We start from the raw sequence: 13,819 nt of genomic DNA on the forward strand, positions 1-13,819 counted from the left end.
AAAATTTCTATATTTCTTTTAGTTGTAATTAAACATGGAAAAATTGTGCTTTCGGTCTTTTAGTAAAAATATAAAATAATTAAAAATTTACACTTATACTATTATGAAATAAAAATATATTAATTAGCAAAAAAAACATAATATTTATATACACAAGGAAAAATGGAAAATATATTATCCATATATTTATATGGAAGGTAAATAGGTTAATCTGATGAATACGAGGAAAATATTTTAGCAAGCCACCAATTTCTCATTAATAATTTAATAAAACTAAAAAAATAATTAATATTTTAATAAAGAATAATTGTTCTATTTATTTAAGCATTTATAAATATAAATTTGTCAATATTTTTGAATTATAATTTTTTTATAAAAATGTCTGTAAGGAAATAATGTGAATTAAATTTTCGAATATAATAAAGAATACCAAAATATGTTATGCATATATATATACCTTTTTAAATTGCGCATTGCTCGTTTTTTTTTACATTTTTTTTCTTTACATTTTTTGCTTTACATTTTTTTATTTTACATTTTTTTATTTTACATTTTTTTTAATTATTATCGTAAAAAAAGTGGGGAAAACCAAATTGTTTTAACACTCTAATAAGTAAAATATAATATGAAAAGATTGTATGGCTAAAAAATATGTAATTAAATATATACATATGAATAAGTAAATAATAATATGTGATGAAATGAAGGATGAGTTATTAAGAAATTATATTTTTTTAAAAATTATCCTTAAATACATGTTATTTATTTATATAATTACATAGTTTTCTACATTTCCTTTTTGCTTTATTGTTTTACTATTTTAAATGAGAATTATAGGATGAGTGAAAAGTGGGGAAAAAGGAAAATTACATTTAAAAAAAAATAATATATATATACAATTTAAAGTAAAAAAAAAAAAATGAGTATCAATGAGGATCGAATGCGAATAATTCCGATGGATGATACAAAGAATTATTCGGGAAGTGAAGAAAATGATACAATAAATTTGGAAAATAATTCAAATGATTTAAATAGTTATCAGAATTTTCTTATTAGTGGTCCCAACCCTGAGTCATATAAATACACAGACAAAAATTGTCAAGCACTTGTAAAAAAAGAAAAAAAAAGTTCAGTTAGTCCTCAACCTACTAATAGTTATAATTATAAAAGTGGAAATGGAGGTATAAAACATATGCATTTAATGAAACGTAAAAAAGGGTTTATAGGAAAAGATCCATATTGTAGTACCCATTTAATATTGGGTAATGGACGAAGTAATAAAAAGTTAAAAAAAAAATTTTTATGGAATCGGGGTATAGATCAGAATACAAATGTATCCGAATTATCTTACATTAGAGATCTTGATAATAATTCATTTATACATGATAATTCTCAACATTTAGTTTTATATGATAATAATAGATATATTGATTATCCAAGAAATATAAAAGAAAGTCGAAGTGAAAAAATGCGATATTTTTTTGTATATTCACCTGATATTATACAAAGATGGTTAAGAGTTATATTTAATATTATAATTACATCATTAATAGTTACACTTATATATTTTATATTTGTATCAGTAAGAGAAGATATAAATAAAAAAGTTGCTATTCAAGTTCAAAATGTAAAAGAAGAATCAAATTCATGTAAAAAACAATATTATGCCCACAAATGTGGAACTGTGAGTTTACCATTATTAAATGAAAAATGTGAAGAATGGTTAAAATGTATGAATACTGATCATAAATTATATCAAGATATATCTTTTTTATCAGCTCAAATGTTAGGACAAATTATGAATGCATTTATAGTTCAATTTGAATGGAAAAGTATATGTGTTATCGCTTTTATATTTCTTCTTATTTTTATTGGAAGTAATTATGCATTATCAATTGGTGGTGGAAATAAATCAAATAATAATGATTATAGTTTATATAATCCTCTTATGAATTCACCACATGGTATTCCACCATATCCTCCTTATTTTAATTTTTACCCATATATGCCATCACCAATGAATTATAATAATCCATATGGTCCTGACTTTGCATTAATGAATTCATCATATCTTCAAAATAAATATTATCACGAAAATAATTATAATAGAAACTCTTACAATTATTCTAACCCATATCAACATACTAATCTAAATAATGATTCACATAATTCAGCTTCGAGAAATAAAGAACATTCTGATAATTATAATCAAAATCAGAAAGATGGGGGCAAAGATTCCAAAAAAGTTGGCTTTTTGAAATATTTAACTAGAGATTTTAAATAAACTAATTTTTTATTTCAAAAAAAAAAAAAGGAAATTTGTTAATTTTGATTTTACTTTTCAAAATTTATTAAAAATTTAATGAATAAATATAAATACACACTATATGTGTATGCGTATAGGAATACGCACATCCCTCATTTGGATTTGTTTCAAAAGAGGAAACTTCACTAAACAGTTGTGTATTTAGCTTAAATTTTATCCATATATAATGCTAGTTCAATAATATTTGACAATTTCTCACAAAATTATATGCATAATCTTTTTATATGTCCTTTGTGTTTGCATTTTATATGCATACATATTTATATATTAGTTTTATTTTCTCCGGATTTTTTGGTATATTTTTTTGAGTTAAAAAATACATATATATATGAATTTTTTTAATGTCATTTTATCTTTTAGTATATTATGAATTATTCTTTATGCCATTATTATGATAACTTTTTTGTTTTTCCATCTTTTACTTATTCAGTTGTTTTTCTGCTTATTTCGTCAGTTACTTTTTTATTCTTTTGTTAATTTTCTTATTTATATAAAATAAATAGGAATTACTTGATTTGTGTGTGCGTTTTTTTACATATTATTTTATAAGCTTATTAAACATGCTAAAACATTGAATTAAAAAATGTTAACAAATTAGCTAATGATGGCGTTGCGAAATGTGTACGCAATCTATATCAGCATGTATGCATATATAGACAAAGCCCATAGCTCTGACCCGTTTCAATCTTTATGGATATCGTGTTTGAAAAATAAGGGGAAGCCGCTTTATTGGGCTACCCTTGAAGTGGCTTTATCAAATGGGTTATGAAGCCATAGATTAATAAAATTTAATTTTAGTGTTTTAAAATAGAATAAAATAAAACTTTTTATAAAACAAAGTTATGTAGAGTTGATTAAAAAGATATTCATATATGTAATATGAAGGTGATAAAAAAAATTCTTAAAATATGTATTAAAACAAATGCATATACAAAAAAAAAAAAATTAAAGAAAACCATATAATATGGTGTTTAAAGTATATTTTTTTTATACACCATATTTAGCTGTAACTTATAAAATATCAAAATACATGAGTTTATTCATTTTACTTAATTTAGCATAAATTTGAGATGAATGTTTTCTATTTTTGTGTTTCAATAAGGATATATTTTTTCTTATAAGTACAGCATGATCAGTGATCATAATAAGTAAATCATTTTCTTTTTTTGTTCTTGTGTCATATAATTTAAATCCTAATAATTCATCGGAATCCGAACTAGTAACAATGTCACTCTCCTTGTCATCGTCTTGTTGTTGTAATTCATTTTGCTTATTTTCAGCTTCTACTTTATCAGATATATTTTTTTTTGTATCATTCAATTTGTTGTCTTTATTTAGTAAAGTGTTTTTTTTCTTTTTACTTTTTTTAAATTTCATGATTTTAAATCCTTTTCCTCTTTTTTTTTGAACTTTGATCTCATCTAGACCAATCATTTTCCCATGTCCATTTTTTGAAAGGAAAATAATTTTAAGGTTTTTAAGATTTTCTGGATTATTTTCATAAGATATTAAATCAATAACCTTATCATCTTTTTTTAAGCTCATACATTTATTTCCTAACGAATTTTTTTTTGAAATTTTTAAACTACTTAAAGGGAATTGTATTATATATCCATTTTTTGTTCCTACTATACAATTATCATTAGAATTGCAATAATTAAAAAATATATTTTTTTTATTTTTAAAAAGTTTTATTCCTTTTTTTTTTTTTTTTAAAAATACATCATTATTTATTATTTTCATTTTTCCATTTTCACTACAAACAATTAAATATTTTTTATCCTGTTCATATTTAGCTAATCCTGTTATAGTTGTTGAGCATTTTATTAATTGGCTTATCGGAATTCCTTTAGAGTCATATAATGAGGTTTGTATTTCAGAAACATTTAAAAGATATGCTTTATTATGTTTATCTGTAACTAATATTTTATCTTTATTTTTACAAAGTATTCCTTTTTTTATTTTATATGTATTAATATTGTTACTAGCCAAATTATTTTTGTTACTTTTATATAAATCTTCATCATTTTCCGAAGAACTATCATCTACTATGTTTTCATCAATTTGTTTTTTTCCATTTTTTGCTTCTTCAATTTCTTTTAAAATATATTTAGCATTAGACAACTTCATAATATTATTTACATTATTTTTTAGCTTATCATTTATCTTTATTTTTTTTATATATCCCCCATAGGTTATTAAAATTAGTACATCGTCATTGTTGTATATATCTTTAAACGTCGTGTCTAGAGAATCGATGTATGTATTCCTGTAATTATCATTTTGTGGGTCATTTTGTACGCCAGCTTGTACTTCATTTTTTAATTCATTTTTTTTTGCCTTTTTCTTTTCATCCGGTTCTAGTGTATTATCATCTTTGGGACTTGCCGCATCGTCGGGTTGCCCACCTTCTTTCTCCTCCACCTTTTCAGTAACAAATTTAACCTCAGTACTTTTTGTATCGCCCTCGTCCGATTTTTGATAGGGATGCATCAAGTTTGGAGGTCCATTTATATAAGCATATTTATACTTAAGTTGTGGTTGTGGTAAGAGACTTTTTTTAAGGGCATATTTATTTTTTATTTGTATTAATTCATCTATTATAATTTGTTTAATTTCTTGAACATGATCAATTATATACTGATTTGATTGGATCTTTTTAATGATATTTTTTTTTTGTATATCAAAATCTATATTTTTTATATTTACTAATTTTTGTATTTTCATAGATAATATATATTTAATTTGGTCATCATTTAATTTGAAATTTGATTTTAAATAATTTTGAATCTGTTCAATATTTTGATTTTTATGTATAAATGAAATAATATCAAGAATTTTTTTTTGGATAGTTAAATAAAGATCTATAATATTAAGTTCTTTTTGTAAATTATTATTTTTAATTTGATAATTTTTTTTAATAAATTTTATCCTATTTTCACACCATAATTGTAAAAATGATTTTAAAGAAAATTGGGTATAACTATTTTCATAACCTATACACACAAAATTACAATGATAATTAATTTCCATAGGTGTATATTTAAATAGAAAAGAAACAAAATTATGTATTTGTTCAATTTGACTATGTTTTCTTAATTCAAGGACTATTCTCATTTCATTTTTTTCACTTTCATCTCTAATTTTCGATAAAATATTATCATGTTCATTTTTTCTTTCATTTAATACAGTCACAATATTTTCAATCAATTCATTTGGTTTAACATTTGGTGGTAAATTTTTTATAATAAGTTTTTTACTACTTTTATTATCGGATTCTAGATTTTCTAAATTACTTAATTCATTTATATGATGAGTATATGTTTTATTATTATGAACATATTCATAAAATACGTTACTTCTTATTACTATACTACCTTTTCCGGTATTATAGATATTTCTTAGTGTATCTTTTTTTGTTATTATTATTCCCCCTGTTGAAAAATCTGGACCTTTAATTATATTAAATAATTCATCATTCGTTATTTTATCATTTATTAAAAAATTTATAGATGTATTAATAACATCAACAAGGTTATGACTTGGGATATTTGTTAATATACTAACAGCAATACCTGAACAACCATTAATTAATAAAAGTGGAATTTTACTACATAATACTTTAGGTTCTTTTTCATTCCCATCAAAATTTTTTATATAATCAACATTTTCATCATTTATTTCATCTAATAATACATCATAACAAAAATCAGATATTCTAGCTTCTGTATATCTCATAGCAGCAGCATTATATTCAACAGATCCAAAATTACCATACCCATTTATTAATACATTATTATTATGATGTTTTTGTGCTAATCTTACTAATGCATCATAAACACTTTTATCACCATGTGGATGATATTTTCCAATAACTTCTCCTACAATTCTTGCACATTTTTTATAACTTTTTTTATCAGACCCTTTATTTATTTCATACATACTCCATATAATTCTTCTTTGCACTGTTTTTAAACCATCTCGATAATCACATAAACATCGATTAAGAATTAAAAAGTTGGCATAGGATAAAAAACTTTTAGATAATAGTTCACATATTTCAACATCATAATATTCACCTTTTATTAGTTTTTTGTTTTGGCTTTCAAAGAAGTTTTCTACTGTCTCGTCTGTTTTGGGAATTTCCTCCTCTGCTACTTCACTTTTAGTGTTTTTTTTTTTCCCAAACAGAAGAAAATGCTTTTTCTCTTTTTTTATTTTATCCGTATTGGGGAATATACCTTCGAACCGTTTATTACTTTGTGCATAGTTTAGCTCCGTTTTTTTTTGCCACCTGTTTGTATATGCTCTTAAGGACCTATTGTAAGGACCTTGGTTATTTAGAAAAAGCGGAGAACTGCTAGTCACAATGTTAATCTTTTCATTTTTTACAAAGAAACAATCTGGATTTGTTATTAATAAAAATAATAATTTAAGAACTAAAAAATAAATAAATTTATACGACATATTATATGCATGTGCATATACACATATTACATATAATATGTATAAGGTTCATTATTTTGGTAAATACATAAATAACCTTATCCTTTTATTATTCATTTAGAATAATTTATTAAAGAAAAATAACTTTTGTTGTCTTACTTATTATTTTTTTATATTCCATATTATATTATCTATTGTAATTTCCCTCTTTCTTATAACATTCTTTTTATTATATATATATTTTTATTTTTTTTTACATGATAAACATATTTAAAATAAGTTGAAAGATTAAAAAAAAACACAAAAAAAGCCAATAATAACAGAAATGTGAAAAAAAAAGTTACATATTTTGCTTCATAAGTAAAGCTATTTTTAGAGGGTTAGGAAAAATACATATTTTTACATATTAAATATGGGAGTAAAAATATGAGTATATTTACATAAAAATTTGATATTAATTTAAAAACTGTCCAATAAAAATTGGAGAAAATTACACTATTTTATAAAATCATAAGATTTGAAGTAATAAAGAATAATAATAATTTTTATACGGGCCTCATACTGGGATATGAAATGGTATATTATGTGTATAAGCACGTATAACAATTATCTTATATTTCAATATCTTATATTTCAACTATCTTATGTTTCACTATCTTATTTTTCATTTTTTTTTACCTTATTTTTTTTCTCTTATTGTTGCATTTTTTATTTCTCCATTTTAATGAATTTATTTATGGTAGTTTATTTTTTTTTTTGTTGTTGTTAAGGTTTCTTGGCATTACAAAATTGTACTTTTACATATATACCTATGCTGGTGCAAAACCACCAAGCATATATATTATGTTCCTTACGTGGCAATACTATTATATATTATATATTAAATAATATATATTTTTATATTTTACATATATAAAATATATTAAATAATACATAATTGTAAAATATATATATATGTACAATAACATATGTATAAATTTAAATATTTGTAAATGCATACTTTTTTATTTCCTGCATATAATATATATAATGTACATATACATAGTTAATGGATATTAATATTTTTTCCTGATATTTACTGATATATTTCCTGATATTTTTCCTGACATTTTCCTGATATTTTTATTAAATTTTTTAAATTAAAAAAAAATATACGATGTTAATGCTTATTAATAATAACTAGATTTTTATTCATAAAAATGATTGGTAAAAATAATATAAAAAAAAATTATAAAAAAATTAAAAAAGGGGAATGGTAATAATTTTCCTTTATTTATACATTTGATTTAATAATTATTCTTTAATTTTTGTTTTTAATTTATAATAATTTTTTAAGCAAAATTAAATGTTTGGATAATTCATCGAAGAAATAATAAGTAAATAGTAATATTTCCTTTATGGTATATTTGTTTATATTTTCATAAATAATAAAATTTAAATTTTTAAAACATTGCCGACATTATTAAGATAATTCTGTAGGCATCCCATAGAATCATCGTGCACAGTTTGATGAAGTATTACATGCGCATGTACACGTATGCATATACTCCATTTGCTATTTATTAGTTGTATATATATATCGTTTAATTTATGTAGTTATATATGCTTCATATTTTATATATGGCAATTGGGAAACACACAAAATTAAATGGGGTATCGAAAAAGCCACGGTATTAAGTTCATTCCGCGATTGTTTGGTATGCACTTATCTGTAACGATTTTGTGAATACACTAACGTAAAAAAAAAAAAATTATAAAAAATTCAACATAAAATATAAACCTACGTATGTTTGCATATCCCGCTGTTTCATTCCCCCCTTATATGAAAAGGGAATAATTATATTTCTCTTCGTTTTGGCTATTAAAATATAAAAAAAGGGGGAGAAACAAAACAAGTAGAAATAGAAGAGAGACGAAAAAAATTTGAACGGATTTGAAGTTTTTATTTAAAAAAAAAACAAAAAATGATTGATGACGAGGAATTAAAGAAGATCCGCTTTACGTTAAGCAAAAAATGGGGAAGAATAAAATATTTTTTTTCATGCTTGATATACAAATTATTTAGCAATTTTTATAACAAGAAGAATAAGAAGAAAGATAGATACATAAATATCCATGGCAGAACATATCCAAATTTCTTTTGTGATAATAAATTAAGAAGCACAAAATATAGCATATTAACATTTATCCCCTTGTTTTTATTTTATCAATTTGCTGATTTTTTAAACTTATTTTATTTATGTGTATCTTTGTTACAAATTATTCCAATATTTAACACAGGATATGTTTTTACATTTGTTGCCCCATTAATTTTTATTATATTTATTAGTTTAATAAATGAAGTAGTAGATGATTTAAAAAGATTTGTAAAGGACTTGGATGTAAATAATGAAATATATCATACTTTATTACAAAATGGAAACTTTAAAAAAACATATTCTAAAGATATTAAAGTCGGAGACATTATATTAATTAAATCAAAACAAAGAGTACCAGCTGATTGCATATTATTACGTAATTTAAGTAAGGACGAAGAAAATGCAATTAAAATTGAAGAAAAGAAATCTTTTATATCTTTTCGATCAAATAAAAATAATAATGTATATAATAAAAAAAAGAAAAAGAACTATTATCATTTTAATCAAAAATTTGATAATGCTTTGATTGATGATAAGTATAATGAATCAAACAATAATTATAGTGAAGCTAGCAATCATTTACTATTTAGTGAAAATGAAAAATCACCAAATGGAATGAAAGAAGGTAACAACTATTTATTAAAGGATAGCACTGAAGGCAGTAACAAAGTTGGCAACGCAAATGATGATAATGAAAAGAAAAAATTAAAAAAAAAGAAAAAAAAGAAATTAAGAAAAAATGGTATTAAAAAAAAGAAAAATGATAGTAAACTTTTATTTAATAATAATGCTTCTAATGAAACCGAAAATTATACTTATGTTAAAACAGACAAAATTGATGGAGAAACAGATTGGAAAATTAAATATCCTATAAGTGTATTTCAAAATTTAAAGAGATTAAAAGATTTCTTTTCAATAGATATTTTATTTATATTAGAACATCCAAAAAATGATATATATAAAATTGAAGCTTCATTTGTTATGTTTAAATATAATCAATATGGTGAGTTTAAAACTGTTGAAAATAATAATATGGGAAATAATATAAATGAGCTAAGTATGTCTAAATTAAATGATATGACTAACATTCCCAACATGCTAAATAATAATAATCAATATGGATCTAACTCATTTTATGCATTAAAAGATAATGAAATGCATACAAATAATCTAAATAGACAAGCTGACGAATATGAAGAAGACGATGAAGAAGATGATGACGATGATGAGGAATATGAGGAGGATGATGAAGAAGACGAAGATGAGGAAGAAGAGATTGAGAATGAAGAAAGTGAAAAAAATAATTTATTAAAGAAAAAAGATGGTAAAGGAAACAATTTTAATAATCGTGGTATGATGAATTTTGTTGATAGTGAAAAATATGAAGGAAATAATATTGAAGCTGGAGAAAATCAATTAATGTTGTCAGGAAATTATGGAAATGATGAACCAGTTTGTAATGTATTTCCAAATGAAGATAATTATAATTATTATAACATAAGTTATAGAAAGAAATTAAATTATGATAATTTTATTTTATCGAATTCTGTTATTACTAGTTCAGATGTTATATGTATGGTTATTTATACAGGTCGTGATACAAGAGTAAATATGAGTACACAAATAAGTAAAGTAAAAAGAGGAATGATTGATAAAAAGTTGAATTTAATAACAGTCTTTTTATTTATTATATTAGCATTATTCTCTATGTATATGTGTTCTACAAAATTAAACAATTTATGGTATTTAAATTTTGTTCGTTTTATATTATTATTTTCATCTGTTATACCAATATCATTAAGTGTCAATTTAAATATCGCCAAAATATATTACACTTTGGTCATACAAAAAGATAAAGAAATTCAAACAACAATTATAAAAAATAGTGCTATTATCGAAAACTTTGGAAATGTTGATTATATTTTTACTGACAAAACAGGAACATTAACTGAAAACGTTATGGTGTTGAAAGTTATTCATATTGGCTTAGATGTTATACATACAGAAACTGAAAAAACTGGATTACAAAATAATATGAGAAATAAAGTAAAAAGAAAATTTAATAAAAATATTTTACCATATAATATTGAAGATATGAATGACGATGATGTAGATACATATTCAATAAATGATCGAAAAGGAAAAGGACAAAATAATATGATGAGAGGAGACAAATTATCTGCATATAATTATGATATAGAGAACAATCGAATGAATAAAAATTATATGCAATCATTAAGACAAATAAATAAAGCAAATGCGATGGATCAAATTAATATGAATGATAATGAATATCTTGATTTTGATAGTTATAATGAAACAATGGGTTCTTCACATATGAGAAGGGAAGATGGAATTGAAAGAAATTATGGTGAAGAAGATGATAATATGCTTTTTGGACAATCAAACTTAGGATTAAATAATAATAATATGATGGCATCTCATAAAAGAAATGATAATAATAATAATGACTCTGGTAATCATAATATGAATGGTGATAATTCTGAACAAAGAAAAAAAAAAGTTGAACAAATGGTTGATGATTATTTAATGAATAAAACAGATCTTTTAGATTATTATAATGATAATATTGATGATGTTGAATTTTTAAAAAAACATAAAGTTTTTCAAACTTTTTTATCATTTCTTATTTGCAATAATATTAGAACATTGACTAAAGAAAGTAATAATAATAATAAAGAAAAAGGAAAGAAAAAAAAAGAGCATAAAGATAAAGATTTCCAAAAAAAATTTTATTACATATTAAATGTTAATAGAAAAAAGAAAAAAAATAATAAATTAAATGAAAATGATCAAATGATTGAATCAAATACTAATGATGATTATATATATGATAGTGATAATGTTGAAACAAACAGTTCAGAAGATACAGAAACCTTTTCATATTCAGGTATTAGCTATCAATGTTCATCTCCTGATGAATTAGCCTTTTTAAAATATGCAACAAATTGTGGATTTATTTTAAAGAAAAAAACGGCTAGTAAAATTGAAATTAAATATAAAAATATCGCATTGGAGTATGACATATTATTACATATACCTTTTTCATCGGAAACAAAAAGAATGAGTGTTTTTGTTAGAAATGTCAAAAATAAAAACATTTATTTTTTTATTAAGGGTGCTGATAATATATTAATTAAAAAATGCCATGAAAAATATAAAACTTTTATTTTCGAAGAAAGTGATCATTTATCTAGTGTTGGTTTAAGAGTCTTGGTTCATGGATTTTTAAACATTGAAGAACAATTTTTTCACAACTTTTCTGCATTATACAATAAAAATAAGGATGTAAAGGGACAGATGGAAAAAATTTTAGACATGGTTGAGAAGAATATCAAAGTTTTAGCTATTACTGGTGTTGAGGACAAACTTCAGGAGGTATGCCCCCTTACACTTTTTACATTTTTTTTTTTTATTTTCTCGCTTTTTACACCTTTTTTTCATTTACCATTATGACATTATTTTTTTTTTAATTTTTTTATAGGGAGTTGAAAAAACAATTGAAATGCTATATAACAGTGGAATTAAAGTGTGGGTACTTACTGGAGATAAAATAGAAACTGCAATTTGTATTTGCAAAAATGCTAATATAAAAAAGAAGAAACATAATATTTATATTTTCCGCCATGAAAATATCAAAAGCACATCTCAATTAATACGAGAATTCAATTCAATTTTAAGTACCATAGATTCTTATGTTTTATTTTTCGACAATATTATTATACAAAACTGTATTAAATATATTCCGAATGCCTTTGTTGACTTTGTTGCTAATGCAAGAGCAGTGGTAAGTTCATCGATCGAAAAAAAATATAAACATAATACACATTCTAAATCAAATAAATATGTTAAAATAATAGTATTAGTATGTGTAAACATTTTTGTTAATTTTGGGTATTATGCCCTTTAATTGGCGTATATATGACTTATTTTTTTTATTCCCTTTATTGTTGCAGGTTTGCTGTCGATGTAGTCCTATAGAAAAGAAAGAAATTGCTTTGATGATTAAAACAATTAAAAAAAAGAAAATATTATGCATAGGAGATGGAGGAAATGATGTTGCTATGATTCAATCAGCAGATATTGGTATTGGTGTTTTAGGAAAGGAAGGAAAACAAGTTGTTCATGATAGTGATATTATTGTTTCAAAATTTAAAAATATTAAAAAATTAATTCTTTACTATGGAAATAATACCTTTTTACAAACATCCTCCTTATGCTCCTTTTTAATCCATAGAGGATTTATATTAACGTATCTACAGTTTATTTACAGTTATATATTTTTCAGTATCCCTGTTGCTATTTTTCAAGTAAGCATTATTATATATACACGCATAAATTGTAATTAGCTGGATTTAATATATACATTGATAAATCCCCGCTTTATTTATAATAATTCAAATGCCCCTTTCACACACACATACATATGTGATTTCTCATTTTTCTCTTTTTGTAGGGATGGTTACAAATCGGTTATACAACGTATTACACAACAACACCATTTTTGTCATTGCTGTTGGATGTTAAGATAAAGAAAAATTTAATATACTTATATCCAGAGATATACAAAAATAAGAAACACAAGAGAAAGTTAGATTTGAAATCGTTTTTTATTATTGTATGGATGTCCATTTATCAGGTACTTTATTTAATTTATAAGAAGTGAAACAATATAGAGAAACTTTACCCCCATATACCAAAAATACAATGCTGTATTTATATATTTTTAATCATATAATTTTTTTTTCTTTCTTTTTTAATAGGGTACTGTTGTTATGTTAGGGGCATTAAAACTCTTTAACGATAATTATAACAATTTGATAAATATATCATTTTCTTCTCTAATTCTTTTGGAAATCATGAATATACATTTGGAAGCTGAGTCATG

At 22.9% G+C, this 13,819-nt stretch overlaps 3 protein-coding genes across 3 annotated transcripts; 2 read left to right on the forward strand and 1 right to left on the reverse strand.

Annotated features, from left to right (window-relative positions):
• Positions 1–919: 919 nt before the first annotated feature.
• On the forward strand, positions 920–2,284 carry PVVCY_1404020 (nucleus export protein BRR6, putative; the record flags this gene model as incomplete). The annotated part of the gene is made up of 1 exon (XM_008624629.1): positions 920–2,284. One exon carries the CDS (start codon positions 920–922, stop codon positions 2,282–2,284), a length of 1,365 nt encoding a protein of 454 aa, XP_008622851.1.
• Positions 2,285–3,337: 1,053 nt separating this feature from the next.
• Positions 3,338–6,953, reverse strand: PVVCY_1404030 (DNA gyrase subunit A, putative; the record flags this gene model as incomplete). The annotated part of the gene is made up of 2 exons (XM_008624628.2): positions 3,338–6,765; positions 6,932–6,953. 2 exons carry the CDS (start codon positions 6,951–6,953, stop codon positions 3,338–3,340), a joined length of 3,450 nt encoding a protein of 1,149 aa, XP_008622850.2.
• Positions 6,954–8,736: 1,783 nt separating this feature from the next.
• Positions 8,737–13,713, forward strand: PVVCY_1404040 (phospholipid-transporting ATPase, putative; the record flags this gene model as incomplete). The annotated part of the gene is made up of 5 exons (XM_037634885.1): positions 8,737–12,309; positions 12,416–12,718; positions 12,888–13,241; positions 13,388–13,521; positions 13,695–13,713. 5 exons carry the CDS (start codon positions 8,737–8,739, stop codon positions 13,711–13,713), a joined length of 4,383 nt encoding a protein of 1,460 aa, XP_037490926.1.
• Between the last annotated feature and the right edge of the window lie 106 nt (positions 13,714–13,819).

Source organism: Plasmodium vinckei (assembly GCF_900681995.1).
Source record: "Plasmodium vinckei vinckei genome assembly, chromosome: PVVCY_14".
Taxonomy (NCBI): domain Eukaryota; phylum Apicomplexa; class Aconoidasida; order Haemosporida; family Plasmodiidae; genus Plasmodium; species Plasmodium vinckei.